Below are 21983 nucleotides of genomic sequence, written 5' to 3'. Positions count from 1 at the left end.
AATATGCGGGTACTTTACTATACAACTGCAAAGACACTTTTGCTTTTCCTCTACAACTCATCAGAAGCTCCGTCGAGAACTGAACCACCAGCCTTGACATCAGTCTTCTTGTACTTGGTCACAGGATCTTTCTGCGCTTCCTTCACCTCATTCCAGAACTTCTCGCCATTCTCCTTGTCACCCTTGAACAGGTGATCAATCACAAGCTTCTTGGGCGTCTCGCCCATCCACTGGAAGAGGGAGAAATCGCGGAACTCATCCGCCCTAAAGATCTCAAGCATCTCAATCGGCTCGTCGCCGATATTCTCGACAAAATGCCCCATATTCTTCGGCACGATGCCCACGTCGCCGGGGACATAGTCGAACGTGCGCGCGGTGCCCTCAGCAGCGAAGATAGTGACGCGCGCGCGGCCCTTGATGAAGAAGGACCACTCGTCGGCGTTGGGGTGCCAGTGCATCTCGCGCAGCGCGCCCGGCTGGATCGTGAGGTGCGCGGCGGCGACCGTCTTGGAGATGGGGAAGTTCTTGGAGTCGGTGATGCGCACCTCGCCGCCCGAGGTGATTTCGGGCTCCTGCGCGAGCATCGAGTGCACGAAGTTGTACTTTGACTTTTTGGCGTGCTTGCCGGTCGGCCGCTCGTCTTCGATGGGGCCGGGGAGGGTGCCTTGGAAGATGTACTTCTCGCCCTCGGGGATGTGCTTGAAGATCTCGGGGTCGAGGTGGAAGTTTTCGGCAATGACGGATTTGGGGGTGTGGGCTGTGAAGTGCGTGTTAGTGGGCTTCATTCACGGTGTTGGTCCGTTGCTCTCCATGGTGTTTTGGTGACCAAAGCCATTGCAGAGCGACGTTTGGATGTACAAGCCTCTGACGGGCCAGGGCAAAGAAAACATCCGCAAGAAACACTCACCAAGCCAGTCAGAGAGAATAAAGGTAGACTCTTCAGAGAACCTGCCGTCGTCAAAGATGAGGAGGAACTCGGTGCCGTTGGGGCTCAATCCCTGCAGCGAGTGAGGAACACCACTCGGGAAATACCACAGATCGCCTTTGCCGACGTCTGCGATGAAGTTGCCGCCCTCGTAGTCGAGCGCCGTCACGCGGACTTCGCCGTCCAGGACATACGCCCACTCGGCCTCCTTGTGCCAGTGCAATTCGCGGATGACGCCCTCGCCGAGGCGCATGTTCACGCCGGCGAGCTCGACGCTGGTCGACAGCTCGCGGACGGTTGTCTGGCGCGTCCAGCCGCCCTCCTGTTGCAGAGTAACCATGTCAGTTGCGCATGCTTCCCAGTGACTCAATTGAAGCCCCTCAAGAGCCAATTGGCAGCTTCGTAACTCACCTCGATCCTAATATGCGAGTCCGCAAAGCTCCAGCGCATGTTGGGCATGTTCCCGTGGTCCGTCGACGGCGGGCGCACGAGGTCCGGATTCTGGCGCGAGCGCTCCTTGTTCCACGGCCCCAGGACCGACGAGCCCAGCCCGCTGCGGTAAGGCAGCGGGTCGAGCCCGTCGCCGACCGAGTCGACGGCGCCGTCGTTGGGGTCCCGGAAGCCCGGGGTGTACGGATTCTTCGCGTTCGACTCGTCGGCGAAGGCGCTCTTCTTGCGGTAGCTCGCGGGGATCTTCATGCCCCGGAGCAGGCGCTCGCGCGGGCTGTCAAAGTGCGGCATCGCAGTCGCGACGGACGCCCAGAGGAGCAGCAGCTTGGCTGCCGTGGGTTGGGTGAGCTGCATGGCTGGGCGCTGATGCTGATGGGGTTGACGGGGTGTGAGGGGGGCTTGATGTGACGCTTGATCGCTGCCAAGAAAGAGCTTCGAGGCAGGGAAACGGGCGCGATGGAGACGCTGTCAGGCTTCGGAGGAGACAGAAGAGAAAAGAGAGAGTGCGAATGCAGGAAGGGCTCTCGCAATTGGGCTTGTGACTATGGGAAGAGAGGCAGATTTTATACCTCCTCTGATCTCGTCAGCCCTCCTCTCCTCCTGAAATCATGTCATGTCATGCCAGTCCAGGAACCTTGCCATGACCTCTTCCGCGGCCTTACCCATTGTCGCAGGCCGTGGAAAGATGTGGTACGTAAACACAGAGCTTACAAAGGGCGAGGTAGAGCTCGAAGTCATCGGCGCATCACCTCGGCTGCCCATCGCTGCAGGTCGACACACACACTCTCTCTGTTCAGTCTCCCACGTACCATGCATATCCGTCTGCTACACCACGCACACCAATCCAATTCATCCATCGCACATGCCGAACCCCCGAGCTTCCAATCCGGAGCTCCCCCGCAGCTACAGCAGCATAGCAAGGTAGTAGCTTCGAGGCACACTGCGACGTGCTCTTACACCTCTAGCTTGACTAGCAGGCTCACTCTGTTTACAAGAGGCCGTAACCTGGCGGAGCTGAGCCGCCATCCCCGCCAGAGAGTGAAACGCGGCATAGGACGAGCGCTCATCGTGCGGGGATGAACCACGGCGAACCACTCAGCTCTTCTTTCTTTAGTGACATGACGGGAGCGAGAGGGGGAGAATGATGGGAGCGAGAGGGGTGAAGGGGACATACATCAGTTGCCGATGCACTCTAATCGGATTAGCCCCAGCGCTTCTCAATGCCTGCTTGCTCTCTTCTCACTGCTTCTCACTTGCGTCTCACTGAAATATCCGTGCAAGACTGTTGGAGCGAATCCACTCGAGGGGCACTCTGCAGCGGTCATGACGCAGGTTCCTGCGGATTGAGCTTAACTCCAAGGACCACATCCCGCTGCAATTGGACGGGGAATATGTCGGAGATCCTGGAGAAGAAGCTGGCCCGGCCAGGCCCTGGGATGATCAAAGGTTTCACTGCAGCAAGCCCTTTTGCACATCTCATCCAATCTCAGTTAACGGTACCTCGAGCTCTTCTCCAATGATTGATTTCCCCCTCTTGGTTTCCTATCTTTAGTGCCCATTGACCCTTCACCCCTCATCAAGCAGACACAACACAAAAACACCAAGGGACACCAGCGTCGTCTCAAGGGCGGGGTGAGCTCTTGGCTTTTCTCCGGCATTGCTATCCGCACCTTTTCCTTCTCGGCATCCTCCCTGGCCCATATAAACCAGGCTGGAAAACCTGGAAACATTTCGCGAGCGACCCTGCGATCTCTAATCTCAGTGTGGACCGCGGCAGACCGGCACTGGCACATTGCGCGTCCCGTCTTGTCTGTTTGTAACATCCGACCTTATTTAATTTATAACGCCAACGCTTCATCACCCGGTCAGAGCTTTACAGTGGGTAACGGTTCCCCTAATTAGGTCATAGCTCGCCCAGTGACGATATCTGTCTGTTAACATCGCCCGTCTTCTCTGCAGACAGCCGGGCTTCTTTTGCTTTTCCCGATTCTACACTAGTCAGTCATTGGACTGTTCGACCCGAGAGACGCGAGAGCTTTCACTTCAGTCTTCCGCATCCAAGATGAGCTCCAACGGGAACTACGGCTCCGTCACCAACTCGGTACCGGTCGTCAACGGCGACTCGCACGCCCATGCCGATGAGGAGCAGCCTCTGCTGGGCAGCGGCAGGAAGCCAACAAAGTCCCTCCGCAAGAAGTTGACCACCGACGTGCAGCGCGACTGGGCCGACCTCGTCCTCTTGGCGTGCTACATCATCACCGGCCTTCTCGACAGCTCTTCCATCTCCATCTGGGGCTCTTTCGTCTCAATGCAAACAGGTACATCCTCTTTCCTCGTGTTTCCTCAACGGCCCCCACAGCAACAGACAAAAAAAAAAAAAAAAAAAAAAAAAAAAAAAAAATTGTTTCCTGTTTCGCCCTCGACTGACACAAACACCCAGGAAACACCGTCTACATCGGCCTCGGCCTCGCCGCCCCCACCGAATCCACCCGCTGGATCAAGTCCGCCACCTCGCTCGGCTCCTTCTGCCTGGGCTCCTTCGTCTTCAGCCGCTTCCACCGCTTCTTCTCCCCGAAGCGCCGCTGGGTGCTCTGCGCGTCCTTCATCCTGCAGACGCTGCTGTGCACCGCCGCGGCCGTCATCCTGACCTTCGGCCCCGCGGCCGGCAAGGACGAGATCGCGTGGAACGTGCTGGTCCCCATCGCGCTCATCGCCTTCCAGAGCTGCGGCCAGGCCGTCACGAGCCGCGCGCTCAAGTACAATGCCCTCACCAGCGTCGTGCTGACGAGCATCTACTGCGACCTGTTCTCCGACGCCGAGCTGTTCTCGGTCCGCAACGCGGAGCGGAACCGCAGGGTCGGCGCGCCTGTGCTGCTGCTCGTCGGGGCCATTTGCGGAGGTTTGTTCGCGCATAGTTCATTTGGCATCGCGGGCGCGCTATGGACTGCGGCGGTGATGAAGTTCTTTATTGTCCTGTCTTGGTTCTTCTGGCCTAGCGACTCTGCCGATGAAGAATGATTTCAATGCGGGCAATCGTTGTAGAAAAGCTAGAAAGTCAACACGACTTTTGTAGACAGATTTGGTGTTCCCTGTTGTGTGACAGAAACAGAGCCCTATCCAGAAGAAAATTGACTAGATAGAAGGTTGTACACATCGTTTGCGGATCCCGTTCCAAATGCTTCGAAGATCAAGTTATCATCCATCAAGTTGAGTCCGTCGCCGAAGTAAGAGCTGTCCCCAGGCTGGTGAGGTGTTTGACCCAACCCGCCAGCTCCCCACGTCGCTGGGGTATTTAGGTGCGCACCCATCAGACCGCCCGCATCTACCGCAGGTCGCGAGAATGCGTCAACTCCTCTACTCGCACTTGGGCTGACTTCATAGCCGACTCCATATTGATGTCCTCCAAAGCTGCCCATCATACCAACGCCTGCCGGCCCATCCATCTGCCCGCGTCCTGCTCCCACATTCTCAGAATTCTGCCGCCGTTGCCTCGACTCCTCCATCTTCTCCAGCATCTTTTCCAAGCCCGTCGCAATATGCTTCAAAACATGGCGATCCGACGTGACGGCGCTCTTCAGCACCCCAATCATCCTACCCAGAAGCCTCCTGACATACTCCTTTTCCACCTTCAGCCCCATGACCGAGTTCCACCGCGTCGCCACCTTCATCAAGAACACGCTCGCAAACGCAATCATCGTGTGCACATACAACGGCGTGCCGACCAGCGCCCGACGCATGTCGTCCTCCTCCAGGACGAACGTGATGATGCTCACGGCGGCAGAGACAGCCAAATTCGCAAACTCTTTGCGTTCCGTGGAGAGGAACTGGTCTTGCGACGAACCTGCGAGGGAGACGCCGCGGACGGCCAGCGAGTTGATTTGGAGCTTGGCAAAGTAAGAGTAGAGTATGATGCCCAGCGGAGGGAAGCTGCCGATGCAGAAATTCCGCGTTTGGCGGGCGTGCCAGCGCATGCGCCACTGGTCGATTTCTAGGTTGAACAAGCGCAGGGCTTCAAAGTCGGACTCGACCAGCATGGCGGTGGAAGGGTCGTTGCTGGAAGACTGGTCAGTTGCGTCTGCTCTGCCTTGTGAGAAGCTGTTGGTCCCGCTTGTCAATCCGATTACGGGGTCTCGGGCGGACCCGAACCTGCCCCTGATCTCGTTGAGGGCCGGCAGCTTTCTTTCTGCGAAGCGGTCATACACCCGCGTGAGGATTTGCATGAGGTTGACCTGGCTTAGGATTCTTGCGTCCAAGGCGTTCGAGAACGGGCTGGCTAGGAAAAGCTCGTGTTCTCGAATCTGGATGCTCTCGGCAATCATGGGCGGGCGTCCGTAGGCGATGCTGAAGTGGTGGTCGCATACATATAGCATGTACCACAGCCTAGCTCGCAGGAAATGCTCTTTGTTTCCGTCCAAGGCTGCTGTGAAGGACTGATGGATGTTCAACTCCGTAGCGATACGGATGGCATGTCCGGACAGCTTCCATGATACTTCGGACATCCAGAATGCGGCGATGCAGAGGCCGCGGACGTCATCTATGGAGTGGTATCGGGAGAACATGGAAGAGGATATGAGAGACAGAAACTCCTTGTAGCATATATCGAATGTTGCTGCCGCTGCGGAGGTCGGGATGTGGAGAGCAGTCACGGCTAGAATTGTTGCGGTCAGAAGCTCGGAGGACCGTCGAACTGAGATGAAGGATGGATGCGTTTGTTCGAGACCAACCCATAGATAGTGGTTTAACGAGGTATGGAAGCTAGCTTGGTTGTCAGCTACCTCGTTCGTTGCTTGCAGCTAGAAGACTTACATCTCGTAAAGCTCCTCAGCCTCCGCCTCAGCGATGACCCCTCTGGAAATGAAATCGTTGAGCTGTTCTTGGCCTTCTGGGAGCGGCCTAGTCATTTTCGACTTGTTGCTACGGATATTCCGAAGCCGCGTCACCTCGTACAGACTGCCCATTGGATCCTCAACATTTACCGACCCATTGCTTGGGTCGCTATGAGATACCGGGTCTGGAGAGTTCTCTCGCGTCATGGCCATGTGCGTGTTATCCTCTCTGCAGGATATGCCAGCGGGACTTGTCATATATCCAGGTGTTCCAGATGGAGGGCCGCTATGTTGAGCAACCGATGGATGCGACGGGACAGACGGAGGATCATCGTGGGACAGAGGTGCTGGGAGATCCTGATATTGGCCTTGTGTTTGGAGCTGCTGGCGAGTTCCGTTTGCTGCCGACTCAGCTTGGAGCCTAGACGTCTCTGCTAGCACCGCGTCAAGTTTGCTGTTCATCTGCTCTATCTCCGAGCGCATCGAGTCTATCTTCCTTTTGCAGGCATCAGCGGTCCGAGAAGGAACCCATCCAATGACTTTCGCACGTACTCGTACGCTTCAAGCGCTCTTGTCACATCATCCTCGGTGTCGACATCAGCATCGTAAGATCGTTTGATGATGCAGCTGACGTTACGACGAAGACAGTGCCGGCACTTTCTATCTCCTGGAAATACCTCACACCTCATCTTGAGCTTCTTACACTCCAAGCCTAAACGAGTCGAGTCATGGTTAATCCCTATTCCTCGGATTCATCATCCCAACCTCGCATTCGAACTTACAAGCTCTCGACTTCCTACCAGGACCACCGACCCGACCATCGTTGGCGCTGTTCGTCGATGCTATTGCCGGAGTAGTATCAGCCTCAGACTGTATTTCGCGCCGTGAGGAGGCTGGTGATGGCATGTTGTGTTCCTATTCGTTGAATTCTTGCGTCGTTTGCGCGCACTTTTGTCGGACATCACGGCCTTCGTCCGATGAATTGATGGTTGGTTTCTCGTCCAGGTCTGCAGCATCGGGTCTTCGGGGAAATCCCGAGGATAGGAAGACTACTGCCGGGCTACAGGGCGGGGGAATGGGGATCACCAACACACCATGTATGATTCGGCAGAGAGAAACGCGGGGTTAGCGTCCATGCATCTTGGCTGCAGACAGGTGTGTGTGCCGGTGTTAAGTCCGCCTGGGTTCATGTACTCTGCAACTCATGATTGGACTAGTCCGGATTGATAATACCTTTGTCGCAACAGTCTTCATCGTGGATGGCCCGATTCTTTGCAGGGCATGATCAGATTCATCTATGGTATCGGTGTCCTAGATTTGATATTTCCACGTCGCTCGGGATCTGCTTTGCCGTCCTCCTGCATGACCCGTGTCACTCCGTTCCTCAATGTGGGTACTGTGGTCCTTGCCGTCCACACCAGCTTGCTCAAGAGTCGCATCGTCTGTCAAGTTGTCCATCTGCTTGTTACACCTCCGCAAGCATATCGTCAAGATGAGTGTGCTGACAACGATGATAGCCGTCATGGCGAGATTAACTGACCATGCCACGATATAACGCGGTCCCGCACTTGACGGGTACAGGTAAGGCGTCCACACGAGAGCCAGATTACCGATGGAGTTGTTGACCGCCAGGGCAATGGCTCTCTTCTTCTGCGGGCGAGCGGCAATATTGGCCATCCATGCATTGGATACCTGGAAGCAGCCGTAGGTTCCAGGCAACATGAGGAACAACGCAAAGTACCGGGCTCCAGTGTTGGTAGTTGCGATGGTGATGATGATGCCTGCTGCGGCGACCATGGAGGGGTACATAATGTGAGGCGATCGCTTTGAGGTACGGTCCGAGTACCACGTGTTGAACAGACAAAACAGAACAGTTGCCAGATACGGAGGGGAAGTCAGGAGTAGAGTATGCACAGTGCTGTAGCCAAAGTTCTGAACCAGCGTGGGCAAGAAGTTGGTGAGAGAGGCCACGGCTTGAAGACAGGTTTGCCCAATCACGCAGAGCCAGACGCGGTAGTCCTTGACTGTCAATTTGAAGGCTGCCCCGGTGCTGATATCTTCCTCTTCCTCACCGGCATCCTCAATAATGCGCACGATACCGAGGGCTCTTTCTTCGGGAGAAAGCCACTCTGTCGTACTGGGCCAGTCGGGGATCACGAAGGCGGTGATTGCTGCAAATACAACCGTGGCAATTCCTTCGATTATGAAGAGCCAGCGCCATGATTCGAGTCGGTTGTTCGCAAAGGCAGCGGCGATGCCGGCAGCGAACAAACCTCCAAAAGCGCCGGATATCATCGCGGCGGAGTAGAAGATTCCTAGTCGCAGGCCGAGCTCTTTTCGGGTGTACCATCCACTAAATAAGAAAGCACAACCAACGAAGAAGGGTGCCTATGTAATATGATTAGTTCATGTACCTCAGGCTAAGGCGCGAGTACAAAACAAACCTCAGTAACACCCAGAAAGAACCTGTTGACAGCCAGACCGGTGAAATTGTGGACTGCCCCTGACAGGCCACTCACGATACCCCATGCTGCCATGCACCTAGAGAGATACCAGCTGGGCCGAACTTTGGTAAGGATCATATTGCTGGGCACTGAATAGGGTTAGTGTTGCCAAAAGATGATCCGAGGGGTGTACATACCTTGCATGGAGATGTATCCGACAAAGGTCACCGAGAGAACAATGTTGTACTGATAACCAGACATGTTCAGGTCCTTCTCGAGGCCCTGAACTCTGGCGTGAGCTATGGCAAGACATCGAGTTAGCATTGCATCGGATGTTTCCGTCTTCGCAATCTTGACGAAGCAGAGCACAGATACATAGTGTGAAAGGCACTTACGAACAGCATTCCTGTCGATGTAGTTCATGATGTACACAATGATCTGGAAGGAGCTAGTCAGTAATCTTGCCCAAGTTATCAAGCCAAAGTCTCGATTTCACTAACCAAAATCGGCAGTAATCTCCAATCGATCTTTCGGACAAACTTCTTCTCCCTCTCAGACCTCTCCTCGGGGGACCAGGACGCGACTATTGCTGCGTAGTCCACAGGAGATGGCCCAGAGTCGACCTCATTTTCTTTCTTCGACATATTTCAGGCGACTGGAAGAAAGTAGTTCAAAGTACGCAAATTTGCAGGCTCAAAAATGGCATCTAAGTGCCTGAGAGAAACGAGTGGCGGTATTGACGGAAACTGAGTTGTCAATGTTCAGAATTGCGGCAAGCATTTGATACGTAGAGGTGCACGAGCTTAAGTATTATTCTTGTACCCAATTGATCTATCTTATGAATGGCAGCAATCCTTCAATCACATTCGTAAGGTACGGGCAGATGGCCGGGCGATCTTGGCACGCGGAATCCCAGCCTTGGGCAGTCAGAAACAGTAGGAACCACACTAACATTGGAATCTAATCTGGGGGTGGATGGTCCGGGGAAAGCTTTGCCGAATGATTTCAAAGGCCGATTCCCCGAATGCTAAACACATACTATGCAGTAATGACCTCACGGGAGATGATGCGCACGGAGCAACGCCTGGTGAAGCAAACATTGATCAGACGACTTCACAGCTAGGTTGGCCCGGAAAAAGAAAAGCATAGTACGTTGCAAACAACACAATCTTGCCTTCAGTTGGACGTTGGTTGCGGGGTACTGCGACCACGCCCGCCGTGGGGTGGATGTGTCGGGAAATCGGCGAAGTGCCGGTGGCCAACATCCAACCAGATTCATACGGTAGCGGGGAAGCTGCGCATCGTGGATACCTCACAATAAGTTACAGAACTGGACGCATGATGAGAGCGAAGGAAGGAATTCATATGATAAATATGGTCAGTGTCCCAAGTCAACAGGCGGTGGTAGAAACACTGATCGACGTGGGTTACTTTTCAACACGTTCAAGATCAAACGCCAGCTCTTCAACCCAAATTACCATTCTTTTTCTTCTGCGAACAAGATATCATCGAAATCATGACAAGTCTTTCAACAAAACTCGCCGACCTCGAAAAGGCTGGAAAGCCAGTCCAGGTCGGCATCATTGGCGCTGGCAAGTTCGGGTCCATGTACATCTCTCAATCCCATCGCACCCCTGGAGTTCACCTGGCGGCTATTGCGGATCTCTCTTCTGACCGTGCTCTTGCTTCTCTGAAGCGCACTGGCTATCCGGAGGGCAAATTCGACGCAACTGCTTCTCTGAGCATTTCAGAGGCGATTGCTGCAGGCAAGACAGCCATCACGACAGACTCGGCAACACTCATCGCTACCCCCGAAATCGATGTCGTGCTTGAAGTCACCGGAAATCCTGCCGCAGGCATTCGTCACGCTCTCCTCTGCTGTGAGCACAAGAAGCACATCGTCATGATCAACGTTGAAGCCGATGTTCTGGCTGGGCCTTTGCTGGCACGAAAGGCGAGAGAGGCTGGCATCATCTACTCAATGGCATACGGAGACCAGCCGGCACTCATTGCTGAGATGGTGGACTGGGCCAAGACGGCTGGCTTCGAAGTCGTGTGCGCAGGCAAGGGAACCAAGCACTTGCCCGAGTACCACTACTCCACGCCGGATACTGTGTGGAACCATTACGGATTCACCAAGGAGCAGCTTGCCGGGGGCGACTTCAACCCGCAAATGTTCAACAGTTTCCTTGATGGGACTAAGAGTGCTTTGGAGATGGCCGCCGTTGCCAACGGTTGTGACCTAAGCCCTCCTTCAGATGGGCTGAGGTTCCCTCCCTGTGGCGTGTGGGACCTCCCCACGGTGCTGAAGCCCACTAGCGAAGGAGGCCAGCTCGAGAAGAATGGCACCGTAGAAGTTGTGTCTTGCATGGAAAAGGACGGCCGATGGGTATTCAACAATTTGAGATGGGGTGTTTACGTGATCATCAAAGGTGCGTGCTCCTTGCTCAAATGAGATTCCTCAATATTGGATACTGATGTTATTTGACTGATAGCACCTGGAGAATACCAGAGGGAATGCTTCAAGCAATATGGCCTGAAGACAGACCCTTCTGGCTGGTATGCCGCCCAGTACAAGCCCTACCATCTCATTGGTCTGGAACTTGGCGTCTCAGTCGCGACAATAATGGTTCGTGGCGAACCAACCGGCCAGACTAAGACGTGGGCGGGAGATGTTGTTGCCACAGCGAAGCGTGATCTCAAGGCAGGCGAGAAATTGGATGGCGAAGGTGGCTTCACTGTGTACGGAAAGCTTACTACTGCCGAGAACTCTATGGCCATTGAGGGTTTGCCTATTGGCCTGGCACATGGCTTTGTTCTCAAGCGTGATGTGAAGAAGGACCAGGGATTGAGCTGGCAGGATGTCGAGTACAGCGAAAAGGCACAGGCTGTGGCCTTCAGGAAAGAGATGGAGGCTGTCTTTAAGAAGGAATTCATGGCTGGCAAAGCCAACGGTATGAATGGAACACACTAAGCTCATGAACAGAACTGTCAATAATAGAGTCTAAGGAATCGGAAACATTACATAAGTATCAATTCTACACAGGCCTCCAAGACAACGAATTCTATATACATCTCTCTTGTGTTAAAAATGACTCAAGGCTTTCGTCCTAAAGCTTAGAACATGAACTCTGCGTACCCTGATCCAAGAAATCCAAGTTCGAAAATTGGGAAGAGGACGCTAAGAGGGATACACCGGGAAACCCCAAGGGGTACTCTTCTGCAGCAGCTGATGATCCAATCCTTGGTCCCCGCCATTCATGTAAAGAAGTTTGGTCAAGGGCACCGTCGCATAAAAAGAGAAGGTCGTATGAGCAGGTACGAAGGCGACATCTCCCTGCAGAAGACTCAGACTTTCGAACCCATCCACGGATAAAAACAGTTGGCCCTCTTGTAGCTCTAGGGCAAAATGATGGGGTAGTGTAAGCGTCGTCGGGGCTTGATTATGGAGCTTCGGGGAGAGTACTACGGTACCCATGGTGAAGTTTCCATCCGTCTGTGTGGGTGTGACCAGAGGCTGTATGACTTTGTATCCGTTCTCAGAGTTGAGGTATGCTGAGCCGTAGTTGTTGGCAACAAAGTACGGCTCGGTTGGATCACTTGGTAAGCTGTTTGGCCCGTCATGCCACGGCAATCCGGCATCACCCGCAGTGCCGTTGATCAAATCTCTCCTAGGCGTGAATGCTTCTGCTGAGGCGGCAATCAAGTCCATGGATCGAAGCTGTTCGTACACCTCAGGCGTGAGAACCCCAAACGGGTCAGGGTCCTTCTCAACCGGAACGTATGGTGATCCAATTTCGGACTCGTATTCGCCCAGACTGAGCTTCGCAAAGAGATTCTCAAATCCAGCAGGATGAAAGATGTGATTCAATTGGCTGTCCGGGTCGATAAGTTGAAAAGTATGTATGGTTCCCGGAGGCGCATTTCCGTAGTCGCCTACAGACGCAACTCGGGCCTCGTGGTTGGCGCCAGTGACATTCTTTTGTGCCCAAAGCTCCACGCGACCTCGAGTGCAATAAAAGTGCTCGTGAGTTTGCTCGTGAGTATGGGGTCTGGCGGCTGTCCAGCCTGACGTCTTGCCATTGTGCTGGACCATGGAGAATGCACCTCCAGATGAGTTCGCAGTGATGGCGAACCGAATGATGTCTGAGCCAGTCAGTTTGACAGCCCGACCTATGAATCTGGGTAGAACATATGGCCGAGGATAGGCGGGAGCAACATCGACCAAGAGAGCATTTTCTTGGCGGGGAATACGCAGCGCTGATGCAGCCACTACTAAGCAGGTGAAAGTTTCCAATGTAGATGATCTCATGTTGACTGAATGTACAGTTATGGTTTGGCTTGGGAAGAGAAAAGCAACTGCCACAGCGTCTCGCGCGACCGTTTTAATAGGAATGTCTGGCCCTCTGTCTTCTAGAGCTGGCAGACAAGCCATCACCCACAAGCTGGGGCCTTGCCGTGCCGTTCGTGTTCGTCAGTCATCACTTATGTCGAATACTTCAGGGAGGTCTAGGTAACTCTCAACGACTTGATGGGGCTTTTGCTAGATTTGTGGAGATACTCGTCTGCCTTGAAACCTTGGTTCAAGCCAGTTTTACCTGTCAGAACTGAATCCAGATATGAGTTGCGAGCTGAAAATACCAACGTGATCGGGCAAATCTTATTCCAAAGGTCGGGAACTGAGCCACCAGCTAGCCCCCAACGTAAGCAGCTGTGGACACGCAATCCCGCAATGTTGTTCGCCCTGGCATGTTCGAAAGCGGGAAAATGAATAGTGATATCTCTTTCCTTGATCCGGATCGCGGAAGAAAATGCTTGGAGGAAGCACTCAGGCTATTTTCATGGAAAGACATGCATTGCTGACGGTGGCATCTCTCATCGACGTTGATTTTACCTGAGCCGGTACTTGTGGAACGGACCCTTCTTCATTCTTACGTCAGACACGTGGTGATAGTGAGAGAGGCAACATGCTGGTCATTTGACTAGCATTAACCATTTGCATTGCCTCGAAGGAATGCCGAGGTTCCTTTTGGCCTCCAGGCGTAGCTCGGGCGAATGTCCAATTCCGTCGATGCGCAGTCATCTAGATAGCCCCCAATCCCAGGCAGCCTTATGGACCCTGCATGTTATCCACCATACCAAGGCAGAAGCCCCCTTGGCACTTTTGATGGTAGAATGCCACAAGATCCTTCGGCGTTGCCTTGTAATACAAACGGATGGTGTGATTTTTCCCGCCTTAACTGACAGGCTAGCAAATGCCCCTGCTACGCTAGCATCCATGTATGGGTACCTTGGCGGGAAGGTCAGCCTAAGATCGTGGTAATTGATCCATAAAAGGTCCGGACCATCAGTCAATACGTTGAATTATTTCAACATATCTCCATTCGAAAAGACGTTGAAGATAAGCGCCATGATGAGTAGAAGTGAGACGGCTTTTTCAAGGGGGGTAGGGAGTGCCAACGGCGCATTTGGAGACTTGAAGTTCACTTTGACATGGCATATTTCGTTGCAGGCGGCATCGTATCATGTACTGTTCCGGCATTCAGCAAATTGATACATGCAGTAGTAGAGATTGATCATGCAGAGGGCGGCTACTGGTGTGCACCTGTGTTTGCATGCCATCAACGGGACGGTGCCAATTGCACTTCGTCGATAGCATGGAGGTAATTCATAATTTCGAGAGCCACAAATGAAACGGGACTAGGAAGTCCACAATTTGGAGTGTCCGTCACGTCCGCTGATCTAAGAAGGCACTGTCGTTGCCGATCGACGGGCAGACAATCTAAACAAAACATTATGGTAAGATACTTCCGATGCCTGATTATTACAACGAGAGCCACAATTTACCTGCCGTAAGATGTCTAGTTGGAATGAATCTGAGCACTAAAGACTCACATGGAACGAAGTACGGGCTGTGACGCAAACGTTGATGACAGGCCACCCGCCACGCCAACATCAAGGCTATGATTAGCCATTCTTTGAAGCCAGAACCGCGATTCTGGCTCATATGTACCACTATGTTCATGGCAGTTCGATAATGTTTGGATTGGAAAGAGTCATGTCGTTCGCTCTATATGCGAATCATTCGGACTCGGGAGGCAAAGACAGTTCGGGGTGACCGCTTCTGTACTTCTATAGAAACGCAACCCATCAAACGCCTCAGATCCTAAAGCGAGGTAGCAAAGGTTTTACTTGACAGCCCAAAGAACGAATAACCGAGCTCATGTTTCCCTACAGCCCTAAGAAGCGATGTAAACTCAACCTAGCGAGGCGTTTGGATTGGCATCATCTCATGGCTGCCCTTGGCTTTTTGAAGCTTTCCCCGCAAAGTTCTGAGGCAGAACGTCCCTCCCTAGGGCCAATGGTTCTTGTACGCTGCCAATATGTCAATTGGACTGCCTGGTCAAAACAACGCCTATGAACATTTAAACTTGTGAAGTGACATTCGGTATTTAAGATGACACCTTCTTCCGCAATCACAGGAGCATTCTTGAACAACTATACTATAATCACATCTCTCTTCTTTCCTTCAAATTCTGAGACTTTCTGTTTGATTTATCGTTATCTGGCATAATACTATTTGCTGCTCCGTCAAAAATGCAATTCTCCACCTTCAACGTCTTCGTCCTGACTGTTCTGGTTGGCCAGACTCTTGCCTGCGGGTAACATGTTTATAAGGCACACTCATTTTTTACATCTAGTAATATTGCATTTTGTAGCTCCAGCCAGAGGTGGTAAGGCAGCCCGGGTCGCTGGCGGTGCTGCTACCGGGGTGGCGACTGGTGCCAGCAAGGAGGGTCACCCCTGTACCGGCAGAGTTGACCAGAGAGATCATCAGGGAACGTGAGGTCGTTGCGGTATCAATACTACACCAAACATCTTCGACTCTGTGGCCAGTGATGACTGCGAATAAGGCGCGGCCTGTAAGATATTGCAGGCTGATAAAGTTTGTTGTCTGACTAGCAACTGAACATGGCCACTACGAAGTAATTAGGAAATGAAGGTTTGGGCAGATGAAAGACCTAGTATCCATATGAATCAAAAAACAAAATAGTTGTACTGGCTTCAGGTAAAGATTGGCGAAACTTTGAGTGTAGAAGCGTTGTATGTCAATCAAGTACTGACTTTCTAGCACAGAGTTTCGGGTCCGGCCGGACACGTGTATCTGCCCCGTATTGTCGGGTTCCGGCGCCGGAGGCGACTCGGAGGCGACTTTGACGCTCCGTAACTTTCAGTTCAATCAAATTGATGGGCATTGATTACAGTGCGCAGCATTTGAATTGCCCACAAATGGTCGCCCTTGGTGCAAGTGGGATGCCGGAGGTGATAAGGCGCGTCTTACGTGCATTGTGCCGAGCTTAGCAATCGGTCGGCCGAATTCGAGCGGAACGGGGACCCTTGCGGAATATGAATTCCGCCCCAAGGGCGATCCAAGGTGCTGCAGGTCGACACAGCGAAAACATGCCCTGGTTGAATCAGTTGTACACGATCGCAGATCTTCTGAAACGATTGACTTCTGGTCTGCATGAACCCATCCGCTGCATAGTGGCCCATGCTGGAGGCGCAACACGTCAGGTCGCATTGCGTTCTGACTGGTGTAAACTTGTGCAATGGAATGATGAGATGCCAACAATGGATCACCATCCCCGTCACAGCCATCGCCACAGTATTACCATAAACCTGCCGTTTCGGCCACATTGTTCCTCCGCATTATCTGACATTCTTTTCTTACCCCGCCAATGATTTAAGGGAACGGAGCTGTCAACGTTATCACAAGACTCCACCACCAGGCTGAAGGACAAAATACTCGTTACTATAAATCACGAACCGAAACTCAAAATGACGAAGAGAAGACCATCAAAACCCTGCAATCAAGTCAAAATGGCACCTAAGACTGTTTTTGTCACTGGCGCGAACGGCTACATCGGCAACGCTGTAGCGCGCGCATTCGTTGCCGCTGGATGGAAAACCTACGGACTCGTCCGATCTCCGTCGGCCGCAACAGCCCTCGCGCAAGAGGAGATCATCCCCGTCGTCGGCGCCATCGACGACCTGTCCGCCCACGCGGATATTCAAGCCCATCTGCCGGCCGTCCTCGATGCGATCGTATCGGCAACCGAGAACCCTTTGGATTACATGCCGCATTACAATAACACGATCAAGCTCCTTCGAACCCTTGGCGCCGCAAGCTCTGCCGCAGGAACTAGACCAATTGTGATCTTCAGCTCTGGCTGCAAGGACTACGGCATCGGGCCCCACTACCACGGCGCTCCGGACCTGGCTCCGCACACGGAGGAGTCCCCGATCAACACGGTGCCTTTCCTCATTAACCGTGCGACCCACGCAAGAAAGATCTTCGACCATAGCGATGTCTTCGCTCCAGTCTTGGTCAGACCTACGAACGTCTACGGTCGAAGCTCAAGCTTCTACAAGGCCTTCTTCGATGTTGCGGCCAAGGCAGCCGCTGACGGCAAGCCCCTCTTGCTGCCCGCCCCACCAAACACCATTGTTCATGCCTTGCATGTCGACGATTGTGGAGAGGCATACGTCGCCGTTGCTTCCCACGTCAACACATCCGAAGTTGAGGGCCAGGTCTTCAACATCTCTGCCCAAAGGTACGAGACTGTGGACGAGGTGGCGAAAGCTCTGGTCAAGGAGTACAACATCACAGGAGGGCTGAAGTATGTCGACCCTTCTGAGCTGAAGGATGACGAAAACCCCTGGCCAAATGGAATTATCAACTTCCCGCAGTGGACAGACTCTACAAAGCTCACGAACCTCACTGGCTGGAAACACCACCGGCCGTTGTTTTCCGAGGGGTTGCACGTGTACCGTGTTGCGTTTGAGGCGGCGAAGGCAAGTGGCCATGAAGGTGTGAAGCGGACGAGTGGATATCTGGAAGCTTTGACGAAGCAGGGTTTTGTAAGCCAGAACGGAGGCAAATAGAGTTTACTATGTGCCTCCGCGTCAAGGGCTGCAAAGTTGTGTAGATTGAATAGACTTGTCTCTATAGCTGCGAAAGATGTAGCCACGTACCAACCATCCCGAGGGTCATAGAGGTGTCCAATACATAGATGACTGATGACACCAGTCATATCTTTTGAGACCGGTCGATCCACAATTCCAATTTCGCGATCTAGGTTTTCCTCCCAATACTAGGCGTCTTTTTCTGTCTTCCGTGCTTCAGTACTGACCTCGGCGCCCTTAACAAACGAATCTAATCACACGTCAATCATCTGAGCTGACGCCGCAGATCAACAGAAGCCCCGACACACATTGCAGCAACTCCTCTTCACGCGCAAGATGGCGACTGTCGTCCGTCTTCCAGTAGAGCTGACGAACATGGTGGCCGCCTATTTGACGTCCCCAAAAGACTTCCTTTCTTGGATCTCAGTAGATCCCGAGGTTTTACAGAAACTCCTGGAAAATAAGTCAGTGGCTTTCGAGTCTTTCATGGACCGCGATCTCCTTCCTCCAGCTCTGAGTATCTTACGCCTCTGCAAAATCCACCAGCAGTCCACCGAGCTACCGAGCGTTCAAGATCTCGTCATATCCGCCTTCAAGTCGAAAGTCGTCGCCGAGGAAAGCACACCTGGCTTGGTGTGGCCCACGGACAAAGCTTCAGCGTTAGCCTTGCTAGAACTCATGGACGAGGTAGAATGCATTGTCACGGCAATGCAGAACGATCGCTACAGAGATGACACGTTCTGACCCGAGACACCGTGGCTCCACGAGCACCACGAGCACCCCGAGCACCCCGAGCGTCTAGATCTCATATTGTATGACGAGCGGACGACGAGATTACTCCAGCACGATAGTTTCTGGGACAAGAAAGATGATCACAGCACGTTCGTTCAGAAGAAGCTTGTTCTACTCTTCGAGATCTACGTCCTGTGTTTCTGTTACGGCAGGGAATTCCCTGATCATACGTCCGATCAAACACCGTTCCAGATTTTATCAATGGCAACCAAGGACACATCAACGCAAATTGACATTCGTGTCATCGATTTCGGCGAGCAAGTAGATAAGCTTGCTTCTTGTCTCTGCCGCACTTGCGACGGTATTATTGATTCAGCTTTCCGCCAGGTTTTGAACATACGGCAGGTTGATGCGCAGCCTTTCTGGGGTTCAGACGTGGTTCTGCAAGAAAGAGTGCAAACTCTAAAAGAAGCCCTTGGAACACCGAAAGTCATGTTTCATTCGGCACGTTGGAGCTATTATCGAAAATTCGTGACTTGGACGCGGACGGGTATTGAGTCTATGACTGGGGCTGAAGCTCGCCGACTTTTAATACCGTCACAGGTTGGTTTGATACCCACGGATCAAGGCCGGGTTCCAATCTATCGAATTGCCTGCATGGATACGGGTGAATTCATCGTCAAGGGTGGATATGATGGCTTCACTGTGGTCGCATATCTCGAAACCTTACAAGAGCAACAAAACTGGGATCGTATGGACGGTATTCACAACGCCTGGAAGCTTTTATCGGGCGGTATCGGTAGACTGGCTGCTCTGCTGCGTCTTGATGAGGGTGAAAGACAGACAGAGGTAATAGGAGCACTCTCCCGAGCCAATTCTAAATGCAGGTCTGCAATAGAGGCAACTACGAGCCCGCTTCAATGGTTTCAAGGCAGCTTGAAGACATGGATCAAAGATTACTACCCAGGCTCGCACATTGGGGTCCAACCGTGGGTTGTTGCATAGTAACATACCTTTTCGAGCATTGGCTCGTTGGATATCTACATGAATTTGCTCCAGCTAATACATGATACTGTCATAGCGTTAGCGGAGTTGTATTCTTGCTGATTTTCTGGAGAGCAGGCCTCCATTGTGAAAACAAGAAGTTTAGTTGAAAACAGTAACTTTCAATTGAACTCGTAATGAAGAACATCTCATCACTACCTTATTGATTGATAGCTCGGACTGTGCGAGGTGCTGCTGCAGAGCGATTTAGACCCCCTTACCAAAACTACGGATGCCCTGCGATGTGGTATGCTGCCATGCAATGTGGCAAGCTGATCATGGCTGAGTGTATGCCATGAACTCTGTCGCAAGGTATAGTCTGGCTAACTGGAAAGCACCCCAGTCCCACCCTGATGTCTTCGGCAGAAACCGAAAAAAGCCAGAGCTAAACTTTGCCTCCCTTTACCCTGTCGTGTCCCTTCCGAAGTTTGTCCCAGTCTCACGTAGTTCAAGCTTGTCCTTTATCTCATTCCTCCAATTCACGTGGAGCAAGACGAACACCTCCTGGCGCAAAATGTCGACGACATGGTTCCTTCCGACAGAGCTGCAGCTGATGATTAGATCATATCTAGAAGACCCAAAGGACATCTACTCATGGATATCGGCAAAACCTCAAGTTGTTAGACACATCGTCAATTACAAGTCGACAGTCTTCGGAAAATACATCGACTGCCATCTGCTCCCGGAATTGCTGACCGTGGTGCGCCTCCGACAAATGCATCAGCGACATCCCACGAGGCCAAGTACCAACCAACTCGTCAAGTCAGCTTGCGACTGGCTGACCGGCATCGGGCCACGTAACCCGGAGTCGCTTTGGCCTGAAGGCTTTGATTCCATCCTCACATTATTGAAGATTATTGAAGAGGCCAACGCCGTGCTCTCAGGACTGTGGGTGCACGAGTATGAGAACACGGAACGATACTTCTTCTTGCCCTGGCAATACCTGCCATCCTCCCGCCGGAGTCGAGGCGATTGGTTCACGGATTCTCATGAACAGGAAGATCTGTTTTTCAAGCAACGCGCGGTGCTTTGTTTCGAGATCTATGTTCAGTCCCTGTACATAGGCAGAGCTCCTGATGAGAGTGCCTCAGAGCTCGCCCTATGTAGGGACTTGGATACAGCTTTGGACACGTGGGAAATAGAGGATGAACTCAATCCTGTTTGGCTTTGTTTCAATAACATCGCCAAGTTCTTCTACCGCAGATATGACGAGTACTTGTGGCTATGTTTGCGGGAGGTAATTAACGTAGAGAAGCTGGGAAAGAAATTATCTGCAAAGTCGAAAATTGTGCTACGAGATCAGGCACAGAGCCTTAAAGACGCGATCCAGACGCAAGATGTGGTTTACCATTCGGCGAAGTTGTCATGGACACGACTGTCCGTAAAGCAAATGCCAAAGGATTTGGAAGCGATACCCAGCCAGGAGCTTGGTTCCTTTGAACGGCAAAGCCAAATCAGCCTCGAGTCAGCTCTCGTTTGCTACAGGCAGTCTGGAGGCTTAAGTGTGCCAGTTTATTGAGTTGCTTGCAATAAGGGACCCAAATTTAGCCGGGAGTTCCTCTTCCAAAGAGACGAACGTGGGCTTACCATAGTAGCTCCCTTGCGCACGGCTAGAGAGAAAGAAGGCTGGGATTCTGTTGACGAGATTTCCAATGCTTGGCGATGGATTTCGGGTGGTATAGGTCCTATGGCACAGCTGTTGCACATGACTGACGCCGAAAAATGTCGAGTAATGTCCGAGAGCTTCGTGCGTGCCGATGCCATCTCAAGGTCTGGCATAGAACGTATGCAAAGAACGCGTCTGCAGGATAGATCGTTCTTGAGGAGTTGGATGATCAAGTTTTACTCGGGTTATCGCCTTTTTCAGCGGGGATTTTGATGTTCGGATTTGCCAGTATCTTAACAGACCCATGCACTCGTTAAGACTTTTGAACTCGACTTTGACTATTCTCCAGTAGTGCCGACCATCTGCTCATATTACAACTAGTCTTACTTGTTTCCTCGTACATCTGTTGCATATTATCGGTACCTTACCATTCTGCGTGGCAGCTGATGCGTGAACCTGACTTGGCGAGCGATCCAGTCTCGCTTCCAGCCTTAGTGCATTTCTCACGATCTATTATTTGTAGGAGGAACGACCCGCAGTCCTGTGTTTACTCGTGGTTGGGATTTTCCACGCATGACTCATGAGAGGCTGAAAAGAGTTTTTGCGGGACGGCGGCACAATCGCACATCAGCGGGTCGGCCCGTCCGTAAAGTGATGCGAAAGAATGCTCGGTCTCAAGCGGGTTACTTCTCTCTTCTTCTCTCCACCGTCCTCCCCTAGCCAAGATTTACCCAACATGCCACCCGCAAATTACGAGTCGAACCGTGATCGCCACAGAGCACAATGTTCCTTTTTTTTTTTTTTTTTTTTTTTTTTTTGATTAGTTCATACGCTTGCTCACACGCTCGTTCGTGTGTTTGGTGATTTTGGCTGCGTTTCACACGATTAGGCCTTGGCAAGTTGCTTAAGAGTTAGCCCCTGTAAACTTTACTGGGATATAATCCGTTTCTTGCGGAGTTCAACAGAGTCCATGCTTTCATTTACCGACA

General features: G+C 52.3%; 7 protein-coding genes across 7 annotated transcripts; 3 read left to right on the top strand and 4 right to left on the bottom strand.

The window, feature by feature from the left end:
* Positions 1 to 50: 50 nt before the first annotated feature.
* Positions 51 to 1729, bottom strand: oxdC-1 (Oxalate decarboxylase OxdC; the record flags this gene model as incomplete). Its single annotated transcript, XM_037319428.1, has 3 exons — positions 51 to 757; positions 908 to 1247; positions 1337 to 1729. 3 exons carry the CDS (start codon positions 1727 to 1729, stop codon positions 51 to 53), a joined length of 1440 nt encoding a protein of 479 aa, XP_037180938.1.
* Positions 1730 to 3437: 1708 nt separating this feature from the next.
* CGCA056_v004172 (uncharacterized protein) lies at positions 3438 to 4393 on the top strand (the record flags this gene model as incomplete). The annotated part of the gene is made up of 2 exons (XM_037319427.1): positions 3438 to 3693; positions 3816 to 4393. The coding sequence occupies 2 exons, from the start codon at positions 3438 to 3440 to the stop codon at positions 4391 to 4393; spliced, it is 834 nt and encodes a 277-aa protein (XP_037180939.1).
* Positions 4394 to 4488: 95 nt separating this feature from the next.
* prtT-5 (Transcriptional activator of proteases prtT) lies at positions 4489 to 7107 on the bottom strand (the record flags this gene model as incomplete). Its single annotated transcript, XM_037319426.1, has 4 exons — positions 4489 to 6130; positions 6182 to 6697; positions 6754 to 6913; positions 6984 to 7107. 4 exons carry the CDS (start codon positions 7105 to 7107, stop codon positions 4489 to 4491), a joined length of 2442 nt encoding a protein of 813 aa, XP_037180940.1.
* A 405-nt stretch (positions 7108 to 7512) lies between these two features.
* Positions 7513 to 9289, bottom strand: CGCA056_v004170 (putative transporter; the record flags this gene model as incomplete). The annotated part of the gene is made up of 5 exons (XM_037319425.1): positions 7513 to 8589; positions 8646 to 8794; positions 8843 to 8944; positions 9041 to 9083; positions 9146 to 9289. The coding sequence occupies 5 exons, from the start codon at positions 9287 to 9289 to the stop codon at positions 7513 to 7515; spliced, it is 1515 nt and encodes a 504-aa protein (XP_037180941.1).
* Positions 9290 to 10161: 872 nt separating this feature from the next.
* Positions 10162 to 11619, top strand: CGCA056_v004169 (uncharacterized protein; the record flags this gene model as incomplete). The annotated part of the gene is made up of 2 exons (XM_037319424.1): positions 10162 to 11077; positions 11141 to 11619. The coding sequence occupies 2 exons, from the start codon at positions 10162 to 10164 to the stop codon at positions 11617 to 11619; spliced, it is 1395 nt and encodes a 464-aa protein (XP_037181941.1).
* A 207-nt stretch (positions 11620 to 11826) lies between these two features.
* On the bottom strand, positions 11827 to 12957 carry QDOI-1 (Quercetin 2,3-dioxygenase; the record flags this gene model as incomplete). Its single annotated transcript, XM_037319423.1, has 1 exon — positions 11827 to 12957. The coding sequence occupies one exon, from the start codon at positions 12955 to 12957 to the stop codon at positions 11827 to 11829; it is 1131 nt and encodes a 376-aa protein (XP_037181940.1).
* A 3569-nt stretch (positions 12958 to 16526) lies between these two features.
* Positions 16527 to 17591, top strand: yfnG (putative sugar dehydratase/epimerase YfnG; the record flags this gene model as incomplete). Its single annotated transcript, XM_037319422.1, has 1 exon — positions 16527 to 17591. The coding sequence occupies one exon, from the start codon at positions 16527 to 16529 to the stop codon at positions 17589 to 17591; it is 1065 nt and encodes a 354-aa protein (XP_037181939.1).
* Positions 17592 to 21983: the final 4392 nt, after the last annotated feature.

Source organism: Colletotrichum aenigma (genome assembly GCF_013390185.1).
Source record: "Colletotrichum aenigma strain Cg56 chromosome Unknown KSG_Cg56_contig03, whole genome shotgun sequence".
Lineage (NCBI taxonomy): Eukaryota > Fungi > Ascomycota > Sordariomycetes > Glomerellales > Glomerellaceae > Colletotrichum > Colletotrichum aenigma.
This window is presented reverse-complemented; position numbering and strand designations above follow the sequence as displayed.